An 18011-nucleotide genomic window follows, 5' to 3' on the forward strand; every position below is an offset into this window, starting at 1 on the left:
TAGTCGCGGAGAAATGGGGATGCATATGTTTACTTTTGGTGGTCTCACGTTGAGCTCGGCTGACCATATGTCGTTGGGCTGGTTCCTGTAGTTCGAGGCGGGGAGGGGAATGGTTGGTCCGTATGGTCCGACGGGGCTAATACGTGCCGTGTTGGTTAGGTCCACCTTGCAAGGTTAAATCGGATCGATTCGCCGTCAGTCGCTCTCGGACATGAGCACCTTGATCTCCCGGCCGTTTTCTGCTATATATACTTGCCCCTTATGTTCCTCTCTGAGCCGGCGCCTAATCCACCACCAATGGCAACCAGGGGAGGACGCGGCGGCAAGGGAGGGCAGCCGTTCGAGCCCGGGCAACCGGGGCATATGTTTACTTTCGGTGGCCCTCACGGCGGCGACGGCGGCACAGGGGGCACCGGCGGCGTTCTCGGCATCGGAGGCCGCGGTGGCGACGGCGGCCTAGGAGGCAACGGAGGCCGCGCCGGCAACGGAGGTGAAGGCGGACCCGGCCAACCGGGCGGGGACGGCGGCCGCGGCGGGGACGGTGGGCCCCCCGGGGCCAACGGGTACGGCGGGCGCGGCGGGGACGGCGGGCCAAGCGGTCCCCCGTTGTCAACTGCGCCCTCACCGCTGCAGCTGCGTAAACGACGTGGTGGGCCGAGCGGAGGACGCGGCGTCGGCATGTTCGGCCAGCCGGGTGAGCCCGGCCAACCGGGCCAGGTCGGCGGTAGCGGCGGCACGGGAGGACGCGGCGGCAGGGGAGGACGGCCGGGCGAGCCCGGCCAACCGGGCCAGGGCGGCGGCCGCGGCGGTAGGGGAGGACGCGGCGACAGGGGAGGACGGCCGGGCGGTGTCCCCGGCGCCCGCGGCGGCGCCGGAGGTAGAGGCGGGACCGCCGGGCCCGACGGGCGGGAAGGAAAAGGCGGGCGCGGCGGGGACGGCGGGCCCGGCGGGCACGGCGGACCCGGCGGAGCCTCGTCACGTAAACGGCGTCATGGGCGGAGCAGAGCCAATCTGCATAGGCAGGAGGAGGAGAGGGAGCAGCTTGACCAAACATTTGTTACTTCGGTGTGATCTAGTGGACGAACTGTCGTCCATGTCGCTGTAGTCTTTAGATCCTCAAGACTTAAGTTTTCACTCGCTAGTTTATGCCATGGTTTATTTTTCTGGAAGCAATCATATCGTCATATCATCTTTAATAAAATAGTAGAGATTTTGTTGGACGAACACATCTGACAAACAAGTTGTGTTTCTTTCTGGTGCCTCAAACTTTCATTCACTTGTTCAATGACGAGGACTGGAGTTCGATACTCTATCCTTTGCCATCAATGCCAAAAGTGAGAACTTAAGAGAAAGATTAGGAACAGATCAAATGCAATGCAACTCAATTCCAAGCTTACTTCTTTATCCCAATTCATGCATGCATAAAGTAATGGAGGGAAGCAAGGTAGTCTGCACCACCAATCCGCACAAGAGTCCAAACCAAAGTCCCTATTGATCAAAAAAAACATATTTTCATTTAAACCTCTTTCAATAATAAGAAACATGAACAAAAGTTAACCTAAACCCGAGTTAATACCATTCCTCTAAGGCCTAGTTTGGAAGCCCACTTTCCCGCCAGGATCCCGTCGTTTCCCGCGTCGGCAGCCCACGCGGAATTGTTCCACGCGGAGTCCAGCAAGCACCTTTGAAAACTCATTGCGTGGGGTTTACCGGCCCGGGTGAGCCCAATTTCCACGTAGAATAGAGCCCGACCTCTCGAGCGTTTTTTTAATTTTTATATTTTTCAAAATTGTTTTTTACAGAAATATATTTTCGGTTTAATAATTTACAGTTTTCTACCCCTACCGCCCGGCTGCGGGGCGGCCGGCCCCCTACCGCCCTCCTGCCGGGCGGTAGGGACCTGAATGTAAATAAAATTTGTTTTAATCGCATTTTGGTCCCTGTGGTGAGGCCGCCGTCCGGCAGCCGGGCGGCAGGTACCCGCCGCCCGGTGGAGGGGCGGTAGGCCAGGCAGCCGGCCGGCAGGCCCCTCCTCCCAAGTTAAACCTTGAACGTCAGTGCGGCAGTGCGGCATTAGATGTGGTTTTAGATATTTTGGATAGAAATAAAAACCGTTAGTAAAGTAGATGAATATGAAAAGTATAACTTAATAATTCATACACATACGCAACTGAGAACGAAATAGGTGATGCATAAGAACGAAATAAGTATAACATGACGACATGTTCATAACAAAAATACAGAAACAACTAGAAGCACCTCCTAACCACCCCGGCCATGTCGACCTCTTTTACGCTGTGCGTGGATGTGGTCTGTAGGGTATGTGTGTCGGTCTGGAGGCCCTACGTCTCTACCTGGACGTCCGGTGGCCACAGGTGTCTGGAAGGTAGGATCGGCCTGCTGGTTAGGTGTAGAAAATAACCGACTCCAGTCTTCGAAGTTCGCCTCCAAGGTATCTTGTGTGGCCCCTATGTAGTAGCAATTAAGATATCTTAATTATCGTCTTATAAGTCATCTATTTGGGTACATATTCATCATACGTACCTGTTGGTGGTGGATACGAAGAAGGACCTTATCAGGAAGCTGGTGGTGCGATCCTGTAAACCGTTCAAATTATTTAAAATATTCATAGAAATAAGAAGAACATGATAAATTCGGGTTACGGATTAGGTATTTACCTTGCGTTCCTTCTGCTGTCGCCATAGGGTAATACGAAGAAGGTCCCGCATCATATAAGTGTTGTGATCCTATATGTAAATACAAAAGGAATTAGACTTCATACCAAAATTAATTGAAATTAAGATATGGACTATATGTTTACCGAAATGTCGTGGTGGTGCCTGTGTTGGTTGAAATGACATCCCTGCAGCTGGTGCCATGGTACTAAACTGGGTTCCTTCGTGAGGTTGATAAGGTGGGTGTCCATCACCTGTATGGACTGAGAATTAATTGTTGTTATCAAAGTAGGAAGTCAGTAAGTATCCTCACGTACCTGGATAATGCTGTTGAGACCAATAAGTTGCTGGGAAAGGCTACTGCTATGTGGGACCACAAGGAAACGAGGTCGAGGCTTGAGACGAACCGTAGGAGTCCTCGTACGATGTCCGGCTACCAAAGGCTTCAAGCATGGAATGGGCTCTTTGTGGAACTCGGGTCCAGACCGACTCTTGCTCATTCCTATCTATCATAGATCCCGCTCGAATCCTCATCAAATTCGCCCTGGCATCTACGTCCATCAACCTGCACATTTCAAACTGCATGCAAGAAAAAGAAAGACATTAACACTCTAATCCAAAGTATTTGAAAAGCGATGATAACTTTGACTCACCGCCCCAGCTAATGCATCATCCCTATGTCGTGCATAGCCATCCCGTGGGGTCGAAACATGCGGCTGTGGATGCATGTCAGCATATAGTAAGCGGCAATGAGTCTTAGGCTGGTACCAGCTCAGGTACGCCCTGTACGAAGCCTCCGTGTGTGTAGGGGTCGGAAGGGCCACGTTCTCCTCTGCCTGGTCCCAGCGATCGACCCAAGGATGCACCCTTGTCACCCACATGTTCGAGAAGGGTTGACCAGCCCTCGATAAACTAAATATTGATTAGTTAAACCAGCAATGCATTATCACTGAAATGACATATGAATCGTTACCTCTGGTCACGACGTTGGACCCGATCCAATGCTGACAGCACAGGATACAACTGCCTTTGACCGAACTGCCTCCTGACTCTGTCCGGGCAGTGGGCCTCAATGTAAACGTCGTACACCAACGTTGTAGTTGTCATCCAAAGGCCCTGGTCCTGAGAGCAAACCGAAGATATCCCGAACGGTGCACGAGTGTTTATAGCCAACTGGGAGTAGGACTCCCACACAAAATCTTCAGGTGTCAACCGATCAAACTCAGCTACAAACTCAGGATAGGACCGCCAAGACTGTACGTGGGCCCAACTCTTCTACACAAAATTAATAATATATACCAATAAGAAATACAAAGAGGGTCAAACAAAGCAACAGAATTGCCAACAGAATAGTACGAGTAGCAGTCATTTCCGTACCTGACGAGCGTACCAGAGAGTCCCCATGGTGGGCCTATCATCCTCGGTGTCACCGTACATATCCGGCTCATACGGTGAGTGGTCGATAATCGGACGACCAATTGTTATCCTCTCGTACGACCAAAGCTGTAGCAGAATCGGACATCCTGTAAGAATTATATTGTGCTTAATTTGCACTGATGCCTTGCAGAGGCCACGGTACGTGGCTGCAAGTACCGCTGAACCCCAACTGTATTGAGACATTTCCTCCATAGCTGCCTCTGCGATCTCCTATGCGTAAGGCACAAGCACCCTATCCACATAGGCCCCGTGTGAGTTGTTAAACATTATATATCCAAACAACCACAACAGGTATGCCTCAAGGGATCGAGTGACGCTATCCTCATCAGCATCATGTGCCAAATTGTCGGACTGCATAGAAAAGATGAACATTTATGAGTACAAGATCAATTATAAAATAAAACAATAACTGCACTAGTCAAAAGCATAACTCTAACATTACTCATAACAAAACGAGGTATGTACCTGGAACTGCAGAATCCATGACTTGGCAGGCCCTGTTGCTTTTGGGTGCTCCTCTACATCAATCGCAATGTCAATATTTGCAAAACGCTCTTCTAGATCGTCCAACCACGTAGACGGGACAACGCGAGGCCCTACGACATCCCCACTGATAGGAAGACCCAGCAGCATCGCAACGTCCTGTAGGGTCGGTGACATCTCCCCACAAGGAGGTGGAAGGTGTGTGTCTCAGGCCTCCATCTATCAACCAGAGCCGTCAGTAGGGACCTGTCCAGCTTTGCCAAACCACTCTCAGCAAGACAGTCTATAGTAAGAAGACCAGCCTCACTCAACCTGAAAAGTAGAACGATCAAAGGTAAGTGCATTATGTAGGAAACGTATACGAAACAAATGTATTCTCAGAAACATAATCCGACGACATATCACCTGGGCACCATCGTGGGTCAACAGGAATCAACTCCACTGGTGGGCGTGGAAGCAGCACGTTAAGTTTCACGCGCTAAACCACTGCAAGGAAGGACCGGTGCGACGAGTCTATGACTCGGTCAAGTAGAGCTGGCGTATCTTCGGCCATACCTAACACAAAAAATATAAGTTTTCTGCATTTTCTACAATTTATCTGAAATTTTCATAAACTTTTCTGGCATTTTCTACAATTTTTGTACAATAAATGTTTATAAATAAATTTTTATAAATAAAATTTTCTAACATTTTCTACAATTTTTTTGCATTTCCTACAATTTATCTGAATTTTTCATATACTTTTCTAGCATTTTCTACAATTTCTGAGCATTTTTTAAAAAAAATTCTCGCATTAAACAACTAATCAATACCACAAAAATAGTTGGTAAACCTAAATGGTTTTTCTAAAAACTAATCCTAATTCTACATAAATTATAATAAAACAGTACCTAAATCGCTAAAATATCATTACTGCTGCATACACTAATTATAGAATTAAACATACAAAAATTTTAGAATAAGAAAGTTGATAAATATTTATTACCTGCGGTTCGGATCCAAAATCCGGTAAGACTTCGCCGCTGCAACTCCCTCCCTCACCCCTCCTCTCTTCCTCCCCCTCTCTGGATGTCGTGGGAAGCAAATGAGGGGGGAGGGTGGAGCTCAGCCTTTTATATAGAGGGGGGCCTGCCGCCCCCTACCGGGCTGCTGCCTGGCCTACCGCCCCGCCACCGGGCGGCGGGTACCGGCCGCCCGGCTGCCGGGCGGCGGCCTCCCCCAGGGGCCAAAATACGATTAAAAATAAATTTTATTTACATTCAGGTCCCTACCGCCAGGCAGCAGGGCGGCAGGGGCCGGCCGGCCCGCAGTCGGGTGGTTGGGGTACAAAACTGTAAATTATGAAATCGAAAATATATTTATGTAAAAAATGATTTTGAAAAATATAAAGATAAAAAAACGCACCTCTCGACACCAGGGAACACTCCCCGTCTCTCGTCTCGCTTCGTCAACTCCATGCGGTCGAGCGGGTGAGTGCCGCCGCCGCCGCCTGCCGATCTCCTCCGACGACCTCGCGACAGCAGCATCTCCTCCGCCGGCGTCTCTACAGCCACCTTCTTTGCATCAGGTGTTTCTCCCTCCACTCCCACTCACCACGCATCTATCTACCCCCGCTAGGGTTTCTCCTCTCCTCTTCTCACACCTTTTTCTTGTAGATCCTGTTGAAGAAGACTCAGAAGTAGAGCAAGACCAGGACGTGAGCTGAATGCGTGAGCGTGTGATCTGACACATGGGCTCCTCTTCCTCTCCCTGGTCCTTCCTAGGTCGGCCTCTTGTTCCAGGACAAGGTAAAACTTAATCGAACTGTCTTGGCTCCAAATCCATGTCTGTACTAGAAATAATGTATTGGTGAGAACTTCGAAATCCTCATTGTGGTGGAGTAACAAAGTTTGGTATTGTTGTTGTCAGTAGATTCCTGAAACGTGCAGTAGAAAATTTATGTTTTGGTACTATGCAAAAAATTAAAATGACCATGATGGAAATAAAGTAGAGAGAAGTAGGAAGAGGCATACTTTTAAGTTCTGTGTAGAAGTCAATGTCGGTTAAACTATGCAAGATTCTAGCTTTGTTTTGCCAAATTGTCAACCAAAGCTGCTTATATAGTACAGCTACTTATAGATCACCTAAAGATAGGAGAAGGTGCCGCTGCTCAATTCAGTATACATGTCAATGTCATGCCAGGAAAATATCAATTTATAGGGATTATCGCTTCACTACAACACAGAACCAAGCAAAAGCAAGAACTGAGTGGCTTATGTTTTTACAGTAGCCTTAGCTGAGGTATAAGGACCAGGGTGTTGTATTTGAGTAATCGATGAGCATGGGAAAAATGAAATAGGAGAATAGCCTCTGTTTTAATTATAAAGAGATATCTCTAGTTACAACAAAAGTTATTGCTGAAATCGAATTGTGCTAAAAGTGTTGTTGTAGCTATAGGAGAGTTTTTTTTTTGTAATCTCTTATCTGTTCCATTTTGTCTGACTATTGAAATAAAGTGATTATACATATTAAGGCGCTTGTAACACCCAATAAAAAGGAGCCCGATTATTATATATGGAAGCTTATTTTCAAATTTATGAATTATTTAGTATATCTGCAGTTTTTTTGTTGCTTGTCATATGGCAGACTTTGGCTCATATAAGTTCACACTTGACAGTACAGTTTGACTACTAAAAACCTTCTGTACAAACTGGTTAGAAGCAAGTCATAATTATTCTAATGGACGATTCTCTTTTTTTTTTTGGATCTGGATGATTATCTATCCAAGTGAAGTAGATCTGGAAGATATCTATTTTATTTGGTAGCTGAATCATATTCTTTTTTAGATATCTACTTATTTAATAGCTGAATCATATTTTTTTTGATCTGGTGCAAAGTAGTCAGATAATTTATTTGATAATTAATATGTCCTTGCTACATGATCATACAAATATTGTTCTATTATTCTGAGGCATTACCTTAGCTGTTGCTGCCTTGTACATGTTGGTAAATGTTTTACTAACGTGGTTATTTGGTCCCTGCAATGCATTCAGTATTTAGCATTCAGCTTATGAGGCTTTCTTCATGTTATTACTTGCAGAGCACTTGGTGGAAAAAATGCATAGAAGCTAAAACTTTTGTGATAGGAGTGGCGCAAGTGCGGTTTATGGTTGATTATTGTGTTGCCGATTACTTGAAGATCACATATAGCTCACATGTTGCTTCTGCTTTTATTCATCCCCCTTGGAATGGATGGCGGAGCGTAGGTAGAAGGCGCATGATTTTTCTTTGGTTTTCTTGGAAGGAACTACCTAGCTAGTAATCTATCTCCATGGTCTGTCTTCTCTATGAATTTTACCTCCAACTGTGGACAACACCATATCGAAGTAATTCATCTCTGTTAGGCAACAATGTCTGGTGGTTGATACAATCTTTTGATTGCTGATTTTGATAGGTCAAAGTAGTTTGTAATATAGGATTTGCATGTTGTGAATTGTTTTAGCTATGTCTCGTTGCGAGTATGTTGGTGCTGGTCGAGATGGATTAAGCTTATGTATGGAATAGCATATGCCCGTTACCCCAAGGACCATACAGTAACTATTTTGCTATTTTGGATAATATCTTGATAATATATGGATTATGCTTATATGGACTAGTATAACATCAGACACTTTGTATATTGTATTCATTTATCTCCATATAAAATGTTGCTACATTGACTAGTATAATAATATCTACAGTTTCTCTTATTGCAAAACACCAGCAAACATAAACTAAGCCGCCAACGGACAGAGCATCTAGCTTCCAAACGGCGGCAGGGGAATTTCGCCTGCGGGGTTACCCTCCCCGTGGGGCAAAGGGGGATTCCGTTGTCCAAGGAAATTCCCGTGAGGGGTTTTATTCTCTGGATTAATTAACACCTGCTGCCAAACTAACCCTAAGGTGGAAGACAAAGGCGAAAGTGACTGCTGCAGGGATTCCAACAAGGTAATAGGATGCAATGTTGATGAAAGCACCTCTCTTTTGCCAGCCGCAACCCCTAACAACACCTATAGATCAATTGTTAGTGATATCATGATGCACACGATGCTGCAAACATATATAATGGTAGTGTCCAACAACAAGATTGTTTTTTTTCTTTCAGCTTTTCATGTCCAATAAAATAGCAAAATATATGGAACTCCCTGCTGCCAGTGACACATGTAGTTGTGCTAGTGTTGTCGGTCGAAACCCACCGGCGAGCAGCGACAGGCAACACGAAGAGCCGGGAGGTCACCGGAGCGCTGGCAGGCACTGCTCCCTCGTCGACGGCCCGCAATTCCGTCATGCGCCCGGAGATTCCGGAGAATGTCAGGCGTGCCACCTGACCTATACCCGATCAGTAAGGTGCGAACGTGCTTGCAACGATTTGCCTGCATACACAAACACGTGGAAACGTAAGTCCGAGCCGTGGTCGGCTCCCTGGGACGACTCTTGCATCGGCTTTAAAGAGCTGATCGAGTCCCAGTGTCAGATTGGATCTGCATCTATCCGGATACTGATAAATAAAGCAAATAAGTGTAAAGCTGTTTCAATTAAATCTAATTAATCTAATCCACGACGGTAAAAGATTCACTGCTAGATCGGAACATCCTACACATGATTGGGCCTAATGAACGTAATAAATAACTAAACCATAACACAAAACATAGGCCTAAGAACTAGCAAGTGCCGATTCCCGGATCAATTCCCTGTTAAGACTAAGGCAAAGCATCTAACACATCACCGGATCATCCAATTCGTTTGCAAGACCTAACCTAGTAGATATCACGCCAACTCTTATGTACAAGAGCAAACCGTAACATATTGGATCTACTAGACGGAAAAGAAGCAGGGTGTTGTCTCCGTGCAACTAATTCTACGCAACAAGAACTAGCATAGGATTGAAACGTGACTGCACGAAAAACAACATGATATTCGTAGATGATAAGCAACAAAGCACAATAGATCTACTAAAAGCCATGCTACGAACATCAGGATAACTAGCATTACTCGCCATCAAAAATGCTTCAGTACGAGTAATACCAAGGTAAAAGTAAGAACAACGCTTCCCTGATCGCAAGAAGCGATCAGGGCAGCATGACTCTTACTTGGATGAAACCCTAGAATTAGGGGTGGTGATGCGCCGAGAGTTGTTGTTTGCGAGACGTGATGACGTTCTTCCTTTTACAAATGTCATAGGGTACATATTTATAGTCCGGAGACTTCTTGCCGTGCAAGACAACCTCTAAACTCTTTCCTAAACGAAGACTAGAGATAGATTATAACTCAATAAAGACTCGAAGATTAGATAACATGATCTGGACTCTTCCCTCCACCGGTCCAGATCTTCATGAAGCTTCCAAATATCAGCCGAAACATGCCGTATAATTGGGGCAGATTCTGGTCGTCCTATTGTTTCGGCAGTTCCCGTCAACTTCGAGCGAATCTGGACGTGATTCAGTTGTATTGGAAAGCTTATCTCCTTAGCTTTCCATGCATATCTAGAACGTCCAAAACGGAGTCCATATGTGGCCTGGGCGTCCATTTTTATGCGGCCTCTTCCTGCAGTCCGAACCAGCCTCGCGAATAGACAGGGCTTCAACATGGATTAAGCCCGTGACCCCATCTCAGCTTGACCCTTGAGTGCCCAATTATCATTGTATTTGGCCAAACTTATGATATAAGCCTGGCTAAGTGGACTCCTTTACCGTGGGCTTCTTCTGACATTTGGCCTATCAATCCTGGTCAAATTCTGGCGATAACACATGCCCCCCAAGTTTGGCCAAATATGACAGAATCTTCTAAGCGCCAGCCGTAAACCAAATAAAAACATCATTTCCTCAAATTGTCTTCTCATGCCACTGATAGTCTTGCCCCCCGAGCCGATAGATCGGCTATTAGCCAACTGACTTTGTGACCGATTGCTTGAACCGGCCTCACGCCTTCCTCGACCAATCTCAATGTTGTTGCAAACCGGTCCTAGTTTTCATATTCCATGGATGACACTGACTTATGTGATCATCCTCGTGCTTTATCAGCTCAGCATCAACACATACGGCCTCTCCTGCAAAACAATCACTTGCCGAACCGACGCTACAAAGATCATTGTGAATCGGCTAAAAGCTGATGAATCATATTCGGTTAGCCAAACAGTCCACATAAACCAAACCATCATCATTGATAAAAATTTCTTCCCCCCCCCCCCACAAAAATATGCTATGTCATGCAAAGAGTGAGTGTGAGCTTCCAGGTATGTCTCAAAGCATTTACAAGTGCTAGCATGTATATACAGTGAGGGTATAGCATAAAGACACCGCATAGAAAAGCTCAAAAGAATATATCTATATTAGAATATGAGCAAGCAATTTTTAGGATTTTCAAAATAAAAAGCATCACCACTTAGCCCAACCAACTAGTACATTAAAGCATGACAAGCAAAAACCAGCAAGTACCTACACCAGTGAGCTCTTTCCGATACAAGGATCTTTTAACATGCTTGATTACTCATGCCCTCAGGTCTTGCAGGTTAAAACATATTGCATTTGAAACTCAAACAATCCTTTTATTTTGTGCCAGGGGTTATTTGCTTATCAGGCCACTTCTTACCAACCAATGCTAAGCCTAGGTCCATTGAACCATCAGAAGCTTAAAGCAAGGTTTTGGTCATTCATAGCCTAGTCCAAGTTCATGCTAAAGTGCAATAGCAAGCAGTACTGAACTAGATCAGTGAGACAAAACAAACCCACCTGGATCTTTTCATTATAGCACAGCATGGACATCATTCAGATTTTAATGTAATTTAGCACAAGATTATCATATAAGCATTGAGACTCGAGCTGCATAAATGATTCCAAGAAAAGGATATAGCTACCAGGCATGTACAAGATAGTAAAAGCAAAGTCAGCCTACACGTACTAGTAGCCAAGTAAAGCGGTGATCATATTTCAGATTTTCAAAAGAATAAAAGCCATGCTTGGTATCAGATATTCAACATATTCAAATGAGTCTAACCACACATGGTGACCAGCATCCACACCTCAAAATATATACACGAAACACAAGTAGAAGCTACTAAGCATACAAGGAAGCTAGTGCAAGTGATAAATGCATATACTGTATGATGATGCAATGGTGGGTTTGAATATTACCAATCAAATTGGCTGTTGACGAGCCGATGGTTAAAATCCCGCCTGGTCCGTACTTGTCATAATGCATTCTCATCACAACTATCGGCTGTTAGAAAGACGAACATCTGTAGCCTAAAGTCCAATCAGCACATCTGTTGTTGTAGAGAGCTCTTCAAATGCTTTGTCGACGTGGATGAAGTAACTGATGTTGATCGCATCGAAAGATCACAGAAGCTGAATCAGCCGGCTGATGTGACGAATACCCTGACCCTCTATCCGCGGGGGTCGGGCGAGACGGACCCCGTCCGCAGGGGTCGAGCGAGGCGGACCCGTCCGTAGGCGACGAATGCCCTGACCCCGTAGGAGCCGAATTCGCCGATGTCGATGGTGTCGCAGGAACGGGAATAGCCGATGACGATGACGATGTAGAAGTACTGTTGGCTGGATCGATCGGCTAATGTATCAGACACTCCCACGCCCACATGGGAGCAGAAGTAGTCGATGTTGATGGCCGGAACTGCGAAGGAGCAGAAGTAGCCGATGGTGAAGAAGCTGTAGGAGCATCGTCGGTAGTTCTTTATCCGGACGAAAATTTTTGTATGGGTCTCCAGATTTCATAACCAAATCTCCGCTTATGCCCCGCGAGCCGGATCCTTCATGTATTGGAGGGGATCGGCTCTCCAATCAGCCGTGCCCAATTCACTATGAACCAGAGAATTCAGACGTTTTGCCGCCGATTGCTAGAATCGGCTGTGTTTGGGGCTGATCTGCCCATCGGCCCTGACTTAGATGTTAGCCATGCAGCTAATTTGTTCTGCTACTATTTCCTTTGACTTTCTTTTTCTGGCATCGCATCGGCTGGGGCTGATCGCTTAGATCGGCCACTACAAGGTATGATCCCGTTGAATTCATGAAGTGGTGCCAGAATGTGTTTATTCTGTGAGGCCAGTGGATAAAACCAGCCTCAATCCATTTTTTGTCGCTTCGATCCGATCACAGTCTTCCAGCACAATCCCTGAGATCGGCTCTTATCCCTCCGCGTCCCAGGCGTTCATGTCTGCGAGCGAAACCTAGCTAGAGTCATCTGCACGGACCACCTCCACTTCGTCGCCATCCCATTGAACCAAACGTGGTGCATTATGGAAGGAACACAACAATTGGCGTGAATCCAATCCCTCCCAAGCAGCACTGTGTACGTACTCTTACTGTTGACGATGAAGAACGAGGTTGGGACGGTCTTGCGGCCAACTGTCCATTCCACATTGAGGACTCCCTTTGCCTCCGACGGCTGCCCGTTGAAATCATTGAGCATTACGTTGGTTTTGATAAGGTCAGTAGCAGAACGACCCAATCGGCGCAGCACTGAATACGGCATCAAATTAACTGCAGCGCTGGTGTCGACCAACATCATGTTCACAGGCTTGCCATCGATGAGACCCTTGAGATATAACCCCTTCAGATGATTGTAGCTCTTCTCCTTGGGCTTCTCGGAGATGATCGGTTGGGGACCCAGATCCAGCTGTGCGACGGCCAACTCCTCCGGTTGGGGCGCTCGAAACTCCGATGGGAGCACGAACACCATGTTCACATCAGCCGATGGATTGTCATCGGCTCTTGGCTGCTTGGGGTGCCACTCCCTCCTTGGAGGGCGCCTTTCCACCCTTTGTGGGTGCCTGACTTGCTCTGCGAGATCCGGACGTGCTTTCCTCAGCACGTCAAGGTATTTTGCTTCCGCCTCTTCGAGATTGCGTAGACGCTGCACTCTGCGCTTCTGTGATCGGCTGAGCCCGTCAGGACACCACCGTGGATGATGATACTTGACTTCCTCTTCTGGCTCGAGATCATCCCCGGATGGCCGCCTCACACGGCCATCGTGACGTGTTCTGGGCCCTAAGCGCCGGAACACCGATGTCTCGCCTTGCTGGCGTCCCCGAGGCCTTCACTCCAAGCAATCATCTATAGTAGGCAATCGGCTCATGCCGGAGTTCCAACAGTACCTGAAGAACGGGCAATGCCAGTGGTCGCGTATAGCCTGGCGCCTCCCCAGCGTCCTCCCTGTGCGGTGCTCATACTCCTCCTCTTCCGATTCATATCGGCGGCACACTTTGTATTGATACTGGTACTTTTCCAGAAGTCGATTGGAAGCTGGGAGCTGATTGCGGATGTGGCGCACTTGTTCTTCAGTAACATGTTGCTGCTCCGACTCGTGTTCATCCTGGGGCCGTTTGCCAGAAACGGCCTCTTTCCTCTGCTCGACACGGCGGCGGATGGATCCTGCCATGTTGATCTGAAATGCCAAATTCTGACCCTCAGCTCCAAGATCCGACAACTCCACCATGTTAGCCTGCGGGAACGGTTGACTGTCCACTTTCATCGTGTGTTGGGCCAGAATTAATCGGCCTTGCTCGATAGCCGATTGGATCTGCTGATGCAGCTCCTTGCAGTCATTCGTGGCATGAGTGAACGAGTGGTGCCATTTACAGTATAGCCTCCCCTGCAGCTCTTGTGCAGTTGGCAGCTTGTGATTCTCTGGGAGCTTCAGCTGTTTTTCTTTGAGCAGCAGATCAAATATCTGTTCTGCTTTGGCTACGTCGAAGTCGAAGCCCTTCACAAGCCCCTGCTGTTTGATCCATTTGCACGGGACGGGGTTTGCCCCCCGAGTCCACTCTGCCACGGCCACTTCTTGTTCCTCGCCGGAGTCATCAGATTCATTCGCTTGGGCCATGTTCACATGGCGCTTGAAGTTGTCCTAGTACAGCTCAGGATGGTAAAGCTCATATGCCGTAAGCTTCTACACCAGGTGCGCCAGAGATGTGAACTCCAACTGGAAAGCCATATCCTTGATCGGCTTAGCGAGTCCCAGAACTGCCAAATCGACTGCCTCCTTCTCCATAATGTGTGATGAGTAGCATCGATTCTAGACCTCTTTGAAGCACTGTATGTACTCTGACACAGTCTCTCCTCGCTTCTGCCTGACTTGGGCGAGGTCGGCAATCCCAGCTTCAGCAGCCTCTGAGTGATACTGGGTATGGAACTGATCTTCCAGCTGCCTCCAAATTCAAATCGAATCTGGAGCCAATGACGCGTACCATCCAAAAGCTGGGCCTGTAAGAGATTGGCCGAAGAACCGGACCCTCAGCGGATCCGACACTGAGATCATCCCAAGCTGCGTTAAGTATCGGCTCACATGCTCAATGGAGCTGGCTCCTTCTGACCCGTTGAACTTGGTGAACTCAGGGAGCCGATACTTGGGTGGCAATAGGATCAAGTCGTAGTCACTTGGATACGGCTTGGAATAGCCGATCGCTTTTCTCTTGGGCAGGATGCCAAACTGGTCTCTCAATATTGCACTGACCTGCTCCACACTAAGAACTCCTGGGGCCGATGGCTCAGCACTCGGCCCGGTAGCGTGCTTTGCCAGCCACGCTTGTTTCTCCGCGTCTGCTCCAGAAGCTCCTGGGCTTACCAACTGCACCGAGCGTGTTGGATTGACGCTGTCAGGGATGTATGCGCACGTGTAGCCGTACGGGATTTCCTTGGGTGGCTCGGTCAGGAATTGGCCTTCTCCAGGATCACCGCCGATCTTGTGAACAACATAGATCGGCGAATTCTGTTGTCCTGCTGCCGCGAGCGAGTAGGACACTGGCAGCCTGGATTGCAGTGCAGCTTCCCCCTTGTGGCTCCCCAGGACTGGTCCCGACGGGGAGTACTGGTTCTTGATCACCTCCTGGACAATGCGATGTGCCACGCGCTCAAGTTCGTTCACCAGGCTTTCTGAGTGCCGATGAAGCGTATGAGCCACCATATAGTTCATCTCCTGGCGTAGGGCCCTGGTTCGCTCCTCTGATGGCACAGACAGATCAACGTTGTCGAGAGCGCCTTCTGGTGAGAACCCCTTCCACCTGATGCCATGGTTGCAGGTCCTCTCAAAAGAGCCGATGAGATCGGCTTCGAACTGAGCTTTGACCTCATCGTATTTTTGCTTATGTTCTAGAGTCAGTTCTTAATACGTGACAGGTTTGGTGACCGGCGGAGCCGGTACTTGGTCCTGAGCTCCTGTCATCTCTGTGGCGGGCGTTGTTGTTGATGAAGGTCCCACCGAGCGTGCCAGAATGTGTTGTCGGTCGAAACCCACCGGCGAGCAGCGACAGGCAACACGAAGAGCCGGGATGTCACCGGAGCGCTGGCAGGCACTGCTCCCTCGTCGACGGCCCGCAATTCTGTCACGCGCCCGGAGATTCCGGAGAATGTTGGGCGTGCCACCTAACCTATACCCGATCAGGACGGTGCGAACGTGCTTGCAACGATTTGCCCGCATACACAAACACGTGGAAACGTAAGTCCGAGCCGTGGTCGGCTCCCTGGGACGACTCTTGCATCGGCTTTAAAGAGCCGATCGAGTCTCAGTGTCAGATTGGATCTGCATCTATCCGGATACTGATAAATAAAGCAAATAAGTGTAAAGCTGCTTCAATTAAATCTAATTAATCTAATCCACGACGGTAAAAGCTTCACTGCTAGATCGGAACATCCTACACATGATTGGACCTAATGAACGTAATAAATAACTAAACCATAACCCAAAACAGAGGCCTAAGAACTAGTAAGAGCCGATTCCCGGATCAATTCCCTGTTAAGACTAAGGCAAAGCATCTAACACATCACCGGATCATCTAATTCGTTTGCAAGGCCTAACCTAGCAGATATCACGCCAACTCTTATGTACAAGAGCAAACCGTAACAGATTGGATCTACAAGACGGAAAAGAAGCAGGGTGTTGTCTCCGTGCAACTAATTCTACGCAACAAGAACTAGCATAGGATTGAAACGTGACTGCACGAAAAACAACATGATATTCGTAGATGATAAGCAACAAAGCACAATAGATCTACTAAAAACCATGCTACGAACATCAGGATAACTAGCATTACTCGCCATCAAAAACACTTCAGTACGATTAATACCAAGGTAAAAGCAAGAACAACGCTGCCCTGATCGCAAGAAGCGATCAATACAGCATGGCGCTTACTTGGATGAAACCCTAGAATTAGGGGTGGCGATGCACCGAGAGTTGTTGTTTGCGAGACGTGATGACGTTCTTCCTTTTACAAATGTCATAGGGTACATATTTATAGTCCGGAGACTTCTTGCCGTGCAAGGCAACCTCTAAACTCTTTCCTAAACGAAGACTAGAGATATATTACAACTCAATAAAGACTCGAAGATTAGATAACATGATCTGGACTCTTCCCTCCACCGGTCCAGATCTTCATGAAGCTTCCAAATATCAGCCGAAACATGCCGTATAATTGGGGCAGATTCTGGTCGTCCTATTGTTTCGGCACTTCCCGTCAACTCCGAGCGAGTCTGGACGTGATTCAGTTGTATTGGAAAGCTTATCTCCTTAGCTTTCTATGCATATCTAGAACGTCCAAAATGGAGTCCATATGTGGCCTGGGCGTCCATTTTTATGCGGCCTCTTCCTGCAGTCCGAACCAGCCTCGCGAATAGACTGGGTTTCAACATGGATTAGGCCTGTGACCCCATCTCAGCTTGATCCTTGAGTGCCCAATTATCATTGTATTTGGCCAAACTTATGATATAAGCCTGGCTAAGTGGACTCCTTTACCGTGGGCTTCTTCTGACATTTGGCCTATCAATCCTGGTCAAATTCTGGCGATAACAGCTAGTTAGTTTTAATTCTATAAATATAAATACCTGAAAGAGCAACAAGGAACTCCCATCGCATAAGGTGACTATAACTCGTAAAAGTTGAGACATTTTTGCCCGTCACTTTCAACCTATATTAATAAATATGGGTTAAGATTTTTTTATGAAACAGGAGCGATTTTATCCCCTACTGATTATATATATAAATTAAGAGGAAAAGAGCGAGTCGAGTACAATCAAGAAGCAAAAAAGGAAATGGAAAAGATAAGCCAGATTACATGAGATTGTCTATCCATTGGGACATCAGAGGTGAATTACTTGCTGAAGCTCGAAGAGCTGCCCAATTGAAATCATGGTGAAAAAGTCTGATTGCAGTCTCTAGAGAAGCTGGGCAATTCCTGAAGATGAGGTCGTTTCTGGCCATCCATATACACCAAGCCAAAAGGATGATTATCTCCAAGAAGAAGGGAACTTGCAGCTGACCTTTGAAGCTTTCTAAGATTTGAAAGGGCAGAAGTCCGCCTGGGAAATGAATATTTAATTTTTGCCAGCAATCTTTCGCAAATATGCATTTAAAGAGATACTCCAACGTCTCTTCAGCATTGTCAGGACAAAGTTA

General features: G+C 47.2%; 1 protein-coding gene and 1 long non-coding RNA gene across 2 annotated transcripts; both read left to right on the forward strand.

Annotated features, from left to right (window-relative positions):
- Nucleotides 1–297: 297 nt before the first annotated feature.
- Nucleotides 298–1071, forward strand: LOC120653682 (PE-PGRS family protein PE_PGRS26-like). The gene has a single exon (XM_039931373.1). It carries the CDS (start codon nucleotides 298–300, stop codon nucleotides 1069–1071), a length of 774 nt encoding a protein of 257 aa, XP_039787307.1.
- A 4910-nt stretch (nucleotides 1072–5981) lies between these two features.
- Nucleotides 5982–8222, forward strand: LOC120698708. The gene is made up of 3 exons (XR_005684992.1): nucleotides 5982–6162; nucleotides 6251–6382; nucleotides 7675–8222. It is a non-coding gene; the product is annotated as an uncharacterized LOC120698708 (long non-coding RNA).
- The last annotated feature ends 9789 nt before the right edge of the window (nucleotides 8223–18011 follow it).

The sequence above is a fragment of the Panicum virgatum genome, chromosome 1K, assembly GCF_016808335.1.
Source record: "Panicum virgatum strain AP13 chromosome 1K, P.virgatum_v5, whole genome shotgun sequence".
In the NCBI taxonomy this organism is placed as follows: Eukaryota; Viridiplantae; Streptophyta; class Magnoliopsida; order Poales; family Poaceae; genus Panicum; species Panicum virgatum.

What these genes read in the sequence shown, in the direction of transcription:
- LOC120653682 (XM_039931373.1), top strand. Translation starts at nt 298, where the DNA reads ATGGCAACCAGGGGAGGACGCGGCGGCAAGGGAGGGCAGCCGTTCGAG.